Genomic DNA, 16,380 nt, shown 5'->3' with positions numbered 1-16,380 from the left:
GTAAGATATCTAGTGCTGGCCCTCATTAAGACTTAAGTATGTGTGGGAATGTATTTATTCAGAACTCTGATAAGCCTTAAGCATGTGCAAGAAATAAATATAGTAAATAACTAAACTAATACAATTCAAACTTAATTATCTCAGTGAACCATAGAAGTAAGATAAAATTTAATGGAACAACTTGTGGTTAGTCGCCAAGCTCATGACACATAGCCAAATATGTATAGTGAAGAATGGCTAAATTTGATGATGACAGCCACTAATTTTAAAGGTCTTTGGATATTGCAAAACAAAGGTGAAGTTTTCCAATAAACGGAAATGTGGAGAAGCTGTAAAAAATAAGCTGATATAAAAGAAGTTTTTCATTGTGATGACAATGCTTCTCAATCATCAATCAATTAATGAATGGCGAAATCTGTAGTATGGTTTTAAATCCAGAAAATACCGCTACCGATAGTGAGAAAAGTGACAGAGAAGTTACTAAAAACAAGAAAATTTTTATTGACAAGTTAGTCAGAATTCTCCAAACAGCAGTTACGGGGACCTCAACAATGTAACTAAACAAGAGTATATGGCTGTCTACGGAATTAAATAGAAAGTATTAGCACAAAAAACGACGCAACTTAAACAACTTACATTGAAAGAAATGTTTAATAAGGTAAACAAATAAATATTAAGCTCTTTTTTTTTTTTTTTTTTTTTTTTTTTTTTTGTGGTTGTTGTTGTAAATTTTGATACCCTTTAGATCATAAATACTTCATTATTTCATAAATCACGATTTCATATTTTTAATTTAATAATTTCTACATGCCATCTTACTAGATTTAAACTGATGATCTAATATCCAGAAAAATCCGAAATCGCTGAAATCCTGACGAGTGTGTCGGAACATATTCCTCTGGATGTGTGTAAATGAGGGGATTCCTAGGATTAATTAATCTGCTGGGATCGAATTAAAAAGTTTGACCTGGAAATGTGTTTGATATTTAATGAAATGATAGTGACTAGGTTATCAAACATGTCTTATTTCCGAATCATTTATGCTGTAATATTTTATCATTTATTTTATTATTTTTAGCAAGTTTTTTTACATTTCATCAAAATGAGTCAGATATTTTATTTTGCATTTATATTTTGATTAAAATTTTTTTGAGAATCTCTTGATATTCTGAAATTAATTACAGAAATTAATTCTGTTAATTTCTGTAATTAATTTGATTTTAAAATTAATTTGAAATTAATTTGATTTTTTCTGTAATTAATAGCCCAGAAGGCTTTGTGTGTGTTTTTTGGCATTTTATGTCAATTCACTTCTCAAACTGTTGCCACCAACTATTACACCACTGTATTATATTTATAGAAATTAAATAATGAGGAATCTACGTAAATGTATGTATGTTTCTCGCATTGTGATAAAACAACGGTACTTAGAGCCATCAAATTTTGAATAACATAATCATCCAGCGAATATGGGCATCTGGAAGCCTTAATTTGGAATTTGTTTTATTATCTATTTCATTTTTTGTCAGACATTAAAGAATTTTGGTTAAGGAACTCAGCAATTTCAAAACAAGGAATGGCAGCACTCTAGGGGGGAAAAAAAAAAGAAACATTTTTATCTTCAGCGCGCAAGACTGCATACTGAAAATTCTAAACATATGCTCATTTAAAAATTATTTTGCGATATTGCTGTTGAACTGAATTTTGTGGCTTAAGCGTAAAGAAGATATTGAATAAATAAAAGTAGCACACAAAGCGTTAAAAAAAGTGTATCTTTGGGCATAGTTTAAAATCTGAAAGCTTTTTTTTTTTTTTTTTTTTTTTGTGCCTGAGCAGGAAAAAAGATGCATCGATCATACCTACAAATAATTTTAACAAAGTTTGTAAAGCACATTTAGCGTTATTGTCACTCAAGATGAATATGCCAAAATGTAAATTCAGGTATGTTTTCGGAAAATTCTAATGTTCTGCTGGTATGCTTAGAAATACACAGAGTTACCAACTCTCCCGATTTAGGCGGGAGACTCCCGATTTTCGAACCACTCTCCTGCCAACCCGATTTACAATATATTTCTCCCAACTTTTTCTTATTCTTAAAATTTCTCACGATTTTTTTGGAACTTGGCTTAATACTTTCTTATATAAACAAAATAATAATAATAATAATAATAATAATAAAAGATTTTGGACGTCTGAAAGCAATTGAATTTTCTCTAGATTATATTTAAAACAAAACCTTGAAAATTAGATAACTTCTGCTTTGTGAGTGAGAGAATATACGTATCCAGAAACATCGTTCTCCAGTTCTCCAATGGGTATCGAGCTCCACTGCGTGTCATCTGGCATATATTAGCCAATGAGGACAAAGCAAGCTGTTATTTGGATGTTCTTTAGTTATTTCGTTCATTTTGTTCTGAGTTGTGTGAGTACACATGCCTTTGGGATATAGTTTTAGAAATTATAATCTTTTGTTATGTCTGCGAGAAAGGTGAAATACTCATGTACGTTTCAAAAATCGTACACAGTTGACTATCCTTCCATTATTTCCTCAAGGAAATGTAATAAATTTGAGATGTGTACCGCCTGTCGTTACGATTTTTCGATTTTGCATGGTGGAAGGGCGGATGTTCTCAAACATGTGCGTACACAAGGACAACATGAGTTGTTTTGGGGGGGAAAAAATGGAAAATTAAATTTTTCTTTGAAAACAGAGGACCAAAAAGTTATTAATGCAGAATGTTTGTTCTCTGCCTTTTTATTTGAGCACTACCTGCCACTGAATGCATAGGATCACACTGCAGCTTTATTTAGAAAAATGTTTCCCAATCATGAAATCGCTAAGAAATACTCAAGTGTAAGAACCAAAACAGGTGCAATTGTTAAAGAAATGGGTTTGAAAAATAAATCTTGAGTTATTGATTGCATTAAAACAACTCCGTTCTGCCTCTCTATGGATGGAAGCAATAATACTGATTCAAAACCGTATCCAATTGTTGCTTCTTTTTTTAATCTAGAGTCTTCAGAAATTGAGTGCAGTTTATTTTCTGTTCCCACTTTAGAAGGACATTTGACAGGTTTTAATATAGCACAGCTAATTATTAAAACTTGATAATGCACCAGTATTGGTAGGCTTGCAGGCATCTTAAGAAAGGAAAATTCAGATTTGCAGATTATGAGGTGCACCTTTCACCTCTTAAATTTAGCAGCTGAAAAAGGGGTAGCTTCTTTACCAATAAATGTGGATGAACACATTGTTGATGTTTATTATTATCTTGAAGAGTTCTAAAAGGAAGGAAAAATTGAAACAGTTCCAAAAGCTGCATAACAGCAGTTTACAATTAGAAAACTTGAATGAATTTACAAAATCAGCTAGGATTGATACCCAGTGGAGTTTAATTGGAAAACTGAAAGGTGCTGATGGAATTTTAAAATATAGTGAACTGTCTAGAATTATGTTGGCCATCTTGACAGTTCCCCATAGTAATGCGGAGTGTGAGAGGATTTTCAGTGTTGTTGCAAAAACGAGGACTAAATTTAGATCTAATATTAACGATGACACATTAGAAAAACTTTTATTAGTCAAAGCAGGCCTACATGGCAATTGCTATGAACAAAATTAGGAAGTTTCTTAAAGAAAGCAAAATCTGCCACTGTTTATAACATTTGTACGAAAACTGATTAAAGTGTCTTTTTTTTTTTTTGTTTGTTTGTTTTCTTAAACGATACAAGTAATAAAAATGTTTTTTATCTGTAAGGTATTTTTGTGTTGCTTGCATTTAAGAATTAGTTACTATTTAAAGATAATTCATTGTTAAAAACTATATTTTTATCATTTAAAAAGTCTTTTTAACATTGAGAAAAATCTCCTGATTTTTGAGTGTCAAAAGTTGGCAAGTATGAATAATACATCTACTTTAAGATGATGGTAAAAATTTGTTTCGAAAAATTTATAAAAATTATTTTAAAATACAAATTTAAAAATAAATCATAAAAAATGCGCAAATTTTATTTGGAATGAATTTCGAAATACAAAAGGAAGAATCAAATAAGTTTAATAAAAAAATAGAGCTATAAATATATATCAAGTTCAATTAACATAGAGGAGCTAATTTTTAATGAATATTTTTTAAAGGTAGGCTTAGTGATGCAAAATATCCTTCTTGCAAAGATCGTACTACTGCAACAACACACCATCTCCAAAGTGATTTGCGCTAAATGGCATGCCCTCACATAAGAGGATTAACTGCTGATGCATATAAGGGTTTAATCTGTCTGCTATTAAAAGGCTATAAAGGTGAAGAACTTGCTAAAACATTTAGATAAAAAACATGAAACCTGTTTGTGGCATACCACTTTGGGAAGGGGGAGCCTCACTTCTGTTTCAACCAGCTGTTGAATAACATGGATTCGAGATGCTGCTACACAAAGCCACCTTAATCTTTTTACTCGACAGAGGAGAAGAAGAGTCAAAATGACCGCTAGCCATAATTCTAGATATATACAGTTACATAACAAAAAATAATCTTTTGAAACAGGCCAAATAAATTATATTGTTATCTTGCTATATATTTAGGAAAAGTAAAAAAATATTAAAATATTTAAAAAATATGAACACTAATTTAACTTGTGGTCAAAATGACTGCTTCCATAATTCTAGAGTTAATATAATAATTTAGAACAAAATTATGTTTTTTAGATTAAATAAAAAGGATGCTTTACTTTGTTTATGAAGTGTTTAATTTATCAACATATTTGTTAACTTTTAATAGCATCTGCTAGGATTTTCTTTTATCTAAATCACATGATTGTGGAAAGATCATGACAAAAATTAAACTGTGGGATCTTATTTCATATTCTAAACCATATCCTAAAACTTAATAAATTTAATTTTAAAAAATTTCTCATTATTAACTTTTTATTTATTTCTTACTTTTTATTCCAGGTTAGTGCTTATAAGAAAGCAAAATATGAAGTGCCATTTGAACCTGTATCAGAGCCGGAAATAATTTTGTCTGTGCAAGTATTTCGACCAGAAAAACAAAGCAACAATTATATAAAATCTGCGTTGCCTCGTTTTCCTGTATTTCAGGTTAGTTCATTTTGATTATTAAATGAGTTAAAATAGCTTTTTTTTCATATATATTATGCATTATTAGTCACAGTAATATAAACAGTTTCATGATGGAAAATAAAATGTTTCAAATTGAATATAAGAGATCATTTTTGTTCCATAGTTCCATTGCGTTAAGTTGGGTTATAATTTAAAAAAAAAGTTGTTCATTTCCTCTAGGCCCTCGGCTATTCCAAATAACAGTGCAGAGTGGAAAAAATGTTGGAAAAAATAGTATTTAACTTAAGATCATTGTATGGATTTTTTTATTAAAATTACTTCTTTTGACAAATGGTTAGTTTAATCACTTTATATGTTTATGCATATATTAGAGTTAATGGCAGAAATTTCAATACTTAAAAATTATTTACAATTCATAATTTTAATTGGTACCAAATGATAACTTATTAACAAATGTTTCCCTCATTGCCATCCCTATATTTGTAAGTTATGTAGATTTAAGCATGTGTTTTGTTGTGTTATATTTAACATTGTTATATTTTACTAGTTATGGTATTTTCTGATTATCCTCACTCCCACCTGAAAAAGTATTCATGAAATAGTGCATTGTGTTGCCAAAATAAGTAACTTATGCTTTATTGGGGCACACTCACATGCAGCACAGGTATGCACTCACATGCAGCAGAAGAGCACCAATTTTCAGCTTCAAATTGGATGACCACTAGATTTCTTTCTGTTGCATTGAATATATATAGTTTTCTTCCAAGGAATCATAATGAGGCTGTGGAGTTTGCCAGCTGATCAAAAAGAAAGTGTTGGATTTCTTCTAAGGTATGGTGTTTTATACAGGTGTTGAGAATGCAAAAATTTGCACTCTATGAACATGCACTTTATAAAAGATAAAATTTTTGCTCTGATGTTGAATTCCCACCCCCCAAGCAAAAACAGATTGCTGTGTACATGAGGAAACAACAACATGCTCAATGCCAAATATGTGCAGTTCTTTGACTTTTTTTTTAAGTGAAAACAAATCCTTGTGTACATGGGAAGAATGACAGTATGCACAGAGCCAAATTGAGGGTGATGCTAAGTTTTTTTTAATTCTCTGATTTTTTTAAGATAAACAGATTGCTGTATACATGGGGAAAACAATGTAGGAAAAAAAGTGTTTTATTATGGATATTTCATATGTTTTTAATTTTGTCAGTTGGTTGTTATATTTTTCTTAGTGCAGTGCCATTTTAAAATGGCTGTTGTCTTTTGTTGCATGGCAAAAAGTTAGTCACCAGAGATTGTTGACTTTTCACAAAGGGGTTCAGAAAATATCCATGTTATTTTCTGTAAGGTTCTCAAATTTGAAAAATAGCAAAATGAAAAGTATTTGCCTTTTTTTAAGATTTAGGATATTGCTTTAAAGTCAAGAATATTTTCAATTTCATATTTCTTTAGTGATGTAGAGGGAAATTGTACATTACTAAATACAATGTGTTGTAAAAGTACTTGGCATATAAAACTGTCATAGAGTGAAACAGATGATTTCAAGTTTGTGTTACCAAAACAGAATAAGAACCTTAATCTCTTGTATCAGTGCTGATAATTAAAGTTTCTGGTATCTAAGTTCCAACTAAAGTTGTGGTATGAACTGATGTTCTTGGTAGCAGATAATATGTAAATGCCAAATTTGTTTATTCCTAATACTTTTCTGAAGTATAGATAAAAGTGCACAATGAAGAAGTGTATTTTTCATGTAAAATCAGTCAATGAATTGATTAACTTTGCATGACACTTTGGGGGGGGGGGGTTAAGGGCTATTAAATGTACAGGGTTCATACATTGCTTTAAAGTGCTGAAAAGTCCTTAAGACTTTTTGGAAATGATTTTTGATCTTTAAAAGTCCTTAATTTTGGCCAGAATCAGCAAAAGATCCTTAATTTTACTCATCTAACATTTCCTTTTTATGACTGCCATTTTGAGCACAAATTTATATTTTGGAGGAATATTTTTCAGCGATGCATTGACAGATATATATTTGATGAGTTCACATTTGAATTCTTTAAATCTTCTTAATATAAATAGTACATACATGGTCTTCAGGCATGAGGCACTGCCTAAATTGACTGCATGAGGCACTGCCAAGTGTTTTAAAATTATCTTTTTTGTGAGTGAAGAGTTCATAAAATATTACATCAAAAAAAATCTTTCCCCTTTTTAAAATAAGAGTTCTTTTATTATGTAGTGCTAAAGTTGGCAACTTTTCAACATTTTGGCGATTTCAAGATCAGTTTGCATATAAAGTATTTTATTCAAAGATTTGTAAATTTTTGAAATTTTTTTTTACAAACATTGATAAATATCATAAAAAATAATAAAATTATAATTTAGAAGTAACGTTAAAATAAGACATTTTAATTTTATTCTGTCCTATTTTAAAGTGACATTAATTTTCATTTCTTGTGACTTATGAATATTTTGATTCTGAAAAATAAGCATAGTAATAAATTACGTAAATGCAAGGCACAGTTTCTGAAACACTTTTTAGAAGGGAAAAAGCTAAAGCTACTGTTAATTTAAAATTAGTTTCATTTGTCATCTTTTATATTTTTTCTTGATTACTTCTTTTCCATGTAATTTTTTCAGCATATTTAAATGTATATCAGTTTTCTCTCAGAAATTCATATACATTTAAATACACTGGGTGGTCATGCCATTTCTTTTCTGAGCTTTTTTTTTTTTTTTTTTTTTTTTTCCCTTAAAAAATTTTCTTTTTGCTTTTACAAATTTAGTAGAGATTTTAGACCTTGAACCTCAGAAGGATTTAAAGGAAAGATTTACAGACCTACAAATCCAGAAAAATGTGATGAAATGAAAAATGTCTTCATGGTATTAACACATAATGTATGTGTTTTATAGGAAACTTGTTACGAATTTCTTATCTTCTGGAGAATTTTGGAAGAACAGTGAAAACAAAATTATTTGTATTTTCTTTCTTTGATCCCAAAAGTCTTTCTCTTACCATATTTATATTCCTTTTATTTTCTTATCTTTCCAAGGCGCAAGCATTGAAGAAAGCAGAGAAAGTAAAGAAATTGAAAAATTATTAAAAGCTTCATCTAATTTGCTTCAATGCAACATCGCTCTGTGCCTGCTGTAAATTCTAAAAATTTTGCCTATCTGGTTCTGGGCATTAGAATTTTCCGAGTTGTCCTGTCCTTATATCATTTCATATTTATTCTCGATACTCATTATTAAAGAAAAAAAATTAGCAATTTCTTTTATACATTCTAAGTACAAACAAACAGTTCTTTAGAATAATAGAAATCTTTAATTAAATATAGAAATTCTAAAATGAACAGGAAACTCATCAAAGAAATTGATTTTATTTAAAAAATATATGTATATTGTTTAAAGGTACATTGTTGAAACATTAATAAATTAGGAGATGAAGCAGAGACAAGTGGGAACATTGATTTGTTTATCGAAACAAAAATTGATGTAAAGTAGCTAAAATATCTGGAAATTTTTCGAATTGAAAAGATACATATATATTTTTTGTTGTTGCTCCAAAACATAAATATTTGGCAGCTTTTAATGTATAATTGTACTAATATCATTTTAGACTCAATATCATTATAACTGCTGTAAAATGTTCTTATGGCATTTTAAATGGATATTTTTAGAAATGAGAAAAAATTGTAACCATGTTAATCTTAAATGTCCAAGGTTATCTAACTACATAACTTAGTTATTTGTAACTAACTGCTCATCCTTAAAAGTCATCTTTATATGTTAAGGCTAGTTATCACCTTTCCTTAATCCTTATTGTGTATGTAAGATACAACACAAAAATATAAAAATTAACATAAAACTTTATTTTTTACAACTAATGAGCTTGAAAGAGTTCAAAACAACCTAACACCTCTGGTACTTGAGCGCCTTATTGAAGCTTCATATTAAATAGTGTATATTAACTGAGTTACAACTCTAGCAAATCTACATGAACCAACTGGATCAGACAAAGGAGCAGCTAACTTTAACAACCATATCAACATAAGGCATTCATATCTGTTTTTATCATTGGCTGTCTATTTCTGATGGAGGCAACAGCCAAGCTTCTGTTATGAGTCATGGTAATTATTATTTTACTTCTCGAGTTATGTTAAGCATAATATCTGCATAGACTTTTGGACTGAGTGAGTACATGATGAAATGATGCATAAAAGAAAGAATTTGTAAAGCTTTAATAAAATTTAAATAAAAGGTCACCTAGCTTTAAAATAGTGTGGAAATTTTATAAGTGTAAAATGTAAATGTTTCAAAAAATTTTATAATTTGATTCTAATTACTTTAAAAAAATTATGAAGTGGATTTTATACTTGAATTTGTGTTATAATTAATTAAACTATATTATGTTTAATAATACTTTATCTTACTTGTAGATTTATTTTAGTCTTACAAACAACAAACTGAATTTCGGGTGTAGATAATTGCTTTAATTTATTCATTTCATATTTTGCTGGTAGTCCTTGCTGCCCAGAAGTTATAGTGGTTAGGGGAGTCTATTGTGGCACCAAAGGCCCTAGGTTTGAATCCTGAAAAGGCACATATGTGTATAAATGTAAAGTGTCTTTGCAGCATGGGGGCATTCTAAGTATATGGCAAGCCACAAATCCTCTCGTGTGGTTTGGCAATTGAGAGAGTTTTGGGAGACTCTCATACCACTCCCAGGAGTGCTCTCACTCAAAACTGGGGTGGAAATAGAAGTTCAACCTCCTTGAGACTCTGACAACCATTCTTCCATGAAATACAAGAACAAAACAACAATTGGTACTTTTTTTTTTTTTTTTTTTCATTGGTGGTTCTTAAGAAGTTCTTAAAAGTACTTAATTTCCACATATAGAAATGTGTATATTCTGCCTTGTTGTAATTTATTGTAATAACTAGACAGGGTTTGTAGCGGTCCTTATAAGTGCTTATAAGTCCTTATATTTGAAAATAAAATATAAAGGCCCTTATAGGTGCTTAATTTTCTTTAAAGCCTTTTTTTTTTTTTTTAGTGTTTCTTTTTTTAAATGAACGCGCTTTTTCCCCCCGTACCAAAGCCGAAACTAAATAAACAACTTTTCTTCCTAATATGGAATGTCAGATGGTGAGTCATACTCCCGGAAATAGCTTTTCCCCCTTTCTCTGCATTAACATAACCTTTGGTGTGCACGAAGAGTACAGACAGGTGCCCATCATTCTATTGGTCAAAGAATTGCGAAAGCAGTAGAAAATTCCGCTACATTCAGCATTCTTCTCCTCTCACCCAAATACTACATATGTTTGAATTTCTATCAAGATCTTAAAAATTTGCATTCTCGTTCTGCTTGGTTAGTTCATATTCATGTTTATTATGATCGTTATGCTTATATTATGAGCATACATATGAATGTTTATAATAACAGGGTTGCAGTAACTGCTGAAGTATAGTAAACTTCAAAAAAAATTTGTGTTTTAACACAGATTAGCTTTCTAATTAATAATATTCGGAATGGCGTAAATAAAGGGAAAGTAATCGAATAGTCCATTATTTTGGCCAATATATTATACAGTACGAAGGTTGGGAGGTTCTGCCTTTTCTCCGCAAAATCTCGAATATTGAAACTGTTACAGTTCGTTGTAAAACAACGGTATTTTTTTTTTTTTTTTTTTTTTTTTTTTTTGTCACTTTCCAATCTGGATTGAATAAGACTAAAAGTTCTGCGGTCTACCAACCCAAGCGAAGAATGATTCTATTCCGGAAATTTAACGCAGTCTGTTGAAAATTAGAATGAAAAAAACCCCAAGTCCCTTTCTTTTCCTTTATTTAGTTCTTTATTCTCCCAATATAGGCAGCTGTTGAATCCGATTGCGTAATATCCTGTAGGAAAGAATTACGCCGCACATATTGCGCAATAACGTTTGTGATATTTTGCAGAGATAATTAATTTTCATGTTCGGTCCGAGATTTGTTTATGAACACTTAAAAGAGTTTTTGCTAAGCAGAATACTTTTCTGTTCCGTTGGTTTGTTTTATATGATGCACATATCAAAATGTCAAAAGCATTTATTTAGCGGAAAAATCTAAAGAACGGCTACAATCTATCATCCCCTCCGCTCCTCTTTTTGAAGTTACGCTCGACTGTCCGAATATTCACCAATTTTCAAGTATGCGGGTAGTTAAGCTTTTACTGTTAAAGGATGACTGCATGAAGCAAATTTCTGTCTGCTGATTTCAGAAATGTTCCTCTTTTTTACTTAAATTACTTTGCTTGCAATATCTGTTGAGAGAAAACTGATATACGATGAAAATTAAGAAAATGTTCAGAATTTAGATTTAAATTATTTAAATATCAATATGAGTGGAAAAATAAATTGCATTTATTATTAAGTTCCAAGCAAATAGAATAAATATGCCTTATTATTATTTATTTCCTCTATTTTGAACTGAAATTTCATCAATTAATCTTGTAATATAGTTTAGATGTGCATAGTTTTTTTTTTTTTTTTTTTCTCTCATTGTGTGGTTGTGTTTTAACACAGATTAGCTTTCTAAGGAATAATATTCGGAATGGCTTAAACAAAGGGAAAGTAATCGAATAGTCAAAATAATTTAATTTTTTTGGCCAATACATTATACAGTACGAAGGTTGGGAGGTCTCCCCTTTCTCCGCAAAATCTTGAATATTGAAACTGTTACAGTTCGCTGCAAAACAAGCAACGGACCTTTTTTTTGGGAGGGTCACTCTCCAATCTGGATTGAATAGGACTAAAAGTTCTGCGGTCTACCAACTCAAGCGAAGAATGATTCTATTCCGGAAATTTAACGCCGTCTGTTGAAAATTAGAATGAAAAACACCAGTTATTTAGTTCTTTATTCTCTCAATACCGGCAGTTGTTGATTCCAATTGCGTAATGTAGGGAAGAATTACCGAGCACGTATTGCGCGATACCGTTGGTGATATTTTGCAGAGATAATTAATTTTGATGTTCAGTTCGAGATTTGTTTATGAACACTTAAAAGAATTTTACTGTGCTTGCTAAGCAGAATATTTTTTAGTTCCGTTGGTTTATTTTTATATGATGCACATATTGAAATGTCGAAAGCATTTATTTAGCGGAAAAATCTAAAGAGCGGCTACAGTCTACCGACCCCTCTCCGCTCCTTCAAGTTACGTTCGACTGTACGAATCGCCAATTTCCAAGTATGCGGGTTAGTTAAGCTTTTACTGTTAAAGATGACTGCATGAAGCAAATTTCTGTCTTCTGATTTCAGAAATGTTCCTCTTTTTTACTTAAATTACTTTGCTTGCAATATCTGTTAAGAGAAAATTGATATACAATGAAAATTTAGAAAATGTTCAGAATTTAGATTTAAATTATTTAAATATCAATATTAGTGGAAAAATAAATTGTATTTATTATTAGGTTCCAAGCGAATACAATAAATATGCCTTATTATTATTTATTTTCTCTATTTTGAACTGAAATTCCATCATTAAATCTTGTAATATAGTTTAGTTCTTCATAGTTTTTTTTCTCTCATTGTAAACTAGTTCTGTAAATTGAACTATTATTTAAAATTAAAAGCAAAAAAAAAAAAAAAAAAAAAGTAATTATTTTCAATGGTTGAGGTAATGCTTATTCTCTCTTGTACTTCATTTCTCATATTTTAAATTACAAGTCTAATTTTTAAGGATATGCAGTTATGTATGATATAATTAGACAGGTGCTTATTTTTTTTTTCTGAAAATGTGCTTGAAAAGTGCTTATAGGTGCTTATTTTTTTAACTAAAATGTGGCTATGAACCCTGCTAGAAACTAATGCCAAATATGAGTGCAATTTAGTTACTCATGAGTTCAAATTTGTGAAGGTAATAAAACAATTGCCCCCCCCCAAAAAAAAAAATTTGAAAGCTTTCAGATTTTTATGTTATGCCCAAAGGGACATTTTTTCATTTATTACACACATACATCTTTTGAGAGCGTTTGGGCTAAAAATGTTTAAAAACAGCATATCTTTAAGTTTCCAATAGGCAGTCTCGGGCACTAGAAATAAAGATGTTTTATTCCATACAGTGTTGCCATTGTTTGCTTTTTAATCAAGAATCAGTTAAAATTGTGCAAAATACGAAGTAGATAATAAAACAAATTCAAAATTTGGACTTCCAGGTTCTCATACTTGTGTGGAGGACTACATTATTCAAAATTTGATGGTATATCAAATTTTAAATCTGGGTACCATTGTTTCACCTAGATCAAAATCTAAGTACCATTTTATTTCACAGTGCTAGAAACATACATATATTTATGCAGATTTTTCATTATTTAATTTCTTTAAGTATAATACAGGGTGGTAATATTTGTTGGCAACCATTTGAAAAATGATTCCATGCTTTTAGTGATTTGATGCAGAATGCCATTTTGTAATAGCCTTTCTCAACTAACGCCCCTTTGGGCTAATAAATTTGTGAAACCAAAGTGACAGAAATAGGACATATAATTAATGAATTATTTCTAAGCTCAATTTCTTGCTTCCCCCCCCCACACTAAAATTTTAACTCTGTGAGTAGCACAGCTTTTTGAACTGCATATATTAGCTTAATTTGTATGATTATGTAGTTAAATTTCTCTTTTCATAAATTTCCGTTCAAAATGTTGATGTTTACACCATTAAACAAAGAAAGAAAGAAATTTTTTTAAAATTATAACCTAATATATGCCAGGTTAAAAAAAAATCATATTGAATACATGTGGTCATGCCACTTGCTTTTAAGATGTGTTTTATTTATATATATTTATGTATATATCAATATTGCATAGAAATTAAATTTTCCTTCAGGAAATATGCAATTACTTTATGTGTTATTATTTTTTAGATTGATCAGGAGTTTTTGATTCTTGGTTCGCAGTATTTAACAGAATTACGTGACAGAATAGACTGTATTTCTGATAGAGTCATTCCTGGTGATTTTAGTGAGCACCCTGATCTAGAACCCGATGTCACATGCAAAGTAATTTTAATTTCTAATTTATTTTTTCTTAATTTGTTGACTACCATGGGCAAGTATATTTACCATATAACTTATGCATTTCATGAGCAACTAAGCATAGGCACATTTTTTGCCTTTATGCATCTAAAAAAGGGGGAGGGAATGGTAGTCAGCAGGGTAATGTATTATATATATATAAGTTATAGTTTTTGTAATGCAATAGTCTTTTTATTGTATTATTAGCGGGCAAGCCTACCAGCTGAGCGGGCTGAAGCCCGCTACATTAGGGGATGGATGTCTTCGTGGTATTCGAAAGTTGGACCGAACTACCAGTGTACAGCGATTTTTTCTGGACTGCACCCGCTTATTGATTTATGTATGCAGAAGATACTGTATACATGTTAACACATGCGGAATATCACGAAAGCACACATGCAGCCAGCTTGCTCACCGGGATTCGAAAGTTGGACAGACAGGGTATGGATGCCTTCGTGGTATTCGAAAGTTGGACCAAACTAACGGTCTGCTTTCCGCTTTTCTTCGCCGTGATTCGAAAGTTGGACCGAACTACCAGTGTTCAGCGATTTTGCCAGGGATGCGCCCGCTGTATTCACGTATGCATCAACAAAATACAACATACACGTAACACATGCAGAAAATCACGAAAACACTCATGCAGCCCAATGCCTAAGGGGACAGATGCTTTCGTGGAGGACTTTTTAAGGGAAACTGGCTCGTATACACGTTAGACATGCGGAAAATCACGAAAACACCCATGCAGACAGCCCTTTCGCCGAGATTCGAATGTTGGACCAAACTACCAGTGTTCAGTGATTTTACAGCTCAGCTACTAATGGGGCCTTGTACGAAGTGTAATCAAAAAAATTTTCGGCTATGATATTCCACCAGTAGACTCGTTATTAAAATTCCTTTATTTAATTTTTTTTGGTAAACTTCTGTCATAAATTTGATGCGTAACATCTCTTTTTAATTTTGTTTCATAACAAAATATAAATAAATTTCATAACATAAATATATACTGTCATTTAAATGTCTGTAAAATGGTAAACAAACATTTTGGAAGCGTTATTTTACAATTTTTTTCATTCCTGCAAGTAATACTTTTTACTGCGAGCAAACCTTTGATCTTAGCCGTAACTGTAACCGCTTTCTGGGCGTTTGTTTACATTTTCAAGCCTGGGTTTTTGAGCTAATAATTTTTCGTCAGTTATTTTTGTTTACCTCCTTAAAATGTTCTTGTAAGAATCTTGATAATATTTTATTCGTGAATTTGTTTTACTTTGATTATACTGGTAAAATTCTTTCTTTTTACGTATGCTATCATGATGCATGCTATTAGCAAGCAGTATCGTAAACACAAAGCAAGACCGGCAAAAAAAAATCGTGCATGGCCTGAAGAATATTCATGGTAGATGTTTATTTGAAGATGCTGTTACGCCAGATAAAATTGCTGACACTGAAAATAAATCTTTAGCGAATATGACAAATAGTGAAAGTCCAGCACCAAAATCAATTGTGAATACAACTGCGAGTGCAAGTGCTGGTTAGTTGAATACAACTATTCAATCTTCATCAAATTCTACTCAAAATTTGAGTGAAAAGTGCTCTTATATTTAAATGAATGGAGAAACGTGGTCATCTTTGTTGCATAATGAATGTTAAATGTGATGAATGCTACAACAGTTCTTTAGATGTAATTTCAAAGGGAATGTATGGCTATTGAACTCATTTGCAAATTGTGTAAGAAGGTGTTCAGTTCCAAAATTTTCTAGCTCACTTGCAAAAGAATCTAAATGTCTTGATTGCAATAAAAAACTTGTAAATGCATTTCTAAAAATTGGGAAAGTTTACACTGCATTGGAAGTATTTTCTATGGCTATTCATTCAGTGGAGAAGAAAGCATTTTCAAAATATTTGCACGAAGAGAAAAAAAAAAAAAAAATTTTTTTTTTTAAATGACATTCTTCAAGTTGCTCGAAACAGCGTGAAAAAGCATGAAGAATTAAATGGTGACCTTTTAAATAAATCACTTTTGATTTTGACGCTGTCATATCCACTAACGATTTATTTTCAGTGTGACCAATTTTGCCTGGTGTAACAGCATCTACCATGGAGCTAATTAATTTTAAAAAATCAAAAATTGTTAAACCAAAACTTTTCGATTGTAAAATTGCTGGTAAGTAACAGAATGTTAAATAATATTTGTAATGTTATGAAAATTCTAAGAACAGATAACAATTATCAAAATATTTTTAGTAATTAAAAAAATAGGCAACG

At 30.7% G+C, this 16,380-nt stretch overlaps 1 protein-coding gene across 6 annotated transcripts in view; it reads left to right on the top strand.

Moving 5' to 3' along the window:
* Positions 1-16,380, top strand: part of Pbp49 (proximal sequence element A Pbp49) — a 117,883-nt gene that overhangs the window by 79,492 nt on the left and 22,011 nt on the right. For all 6 annotated transcript variants that reach the window (XM_085815201.1, XM_085815206.1, XM_085815202.1 and 3 more), the window contains 2 exons: positions 4,943-5,089; positions 13,969-14,103. In XM_085815201.1, coding sequence (XP_085671327.1) covers positions 4,943-5,089; positions 13,969-14,103 — 282 coding nt within the window. The remainder of the gene's footprint in view (positions 1-4,942; positions 5,090-13,968; positions 14,104-16,380) is intronic.

Source organism: Stegodyphus dumicola, chromosome 4 (assembly GCF_044657685.1).
Source record: "Stegodyphus dumicola isolate Sdum_Otavi_A_Nest chromosome 4, ASM4465768v1".
NCBI lineage: Eukaryota > Metazoa > Arthropoda > Arachnida > Araneae > Eresidae > Stegodyphus > Stegodyphus dumicola.
The sequence above is the reverse complement of the archived record's forward strand: the minus strand, read 5'-3'. Positions and strand labels throughout refer to the sequence as shown.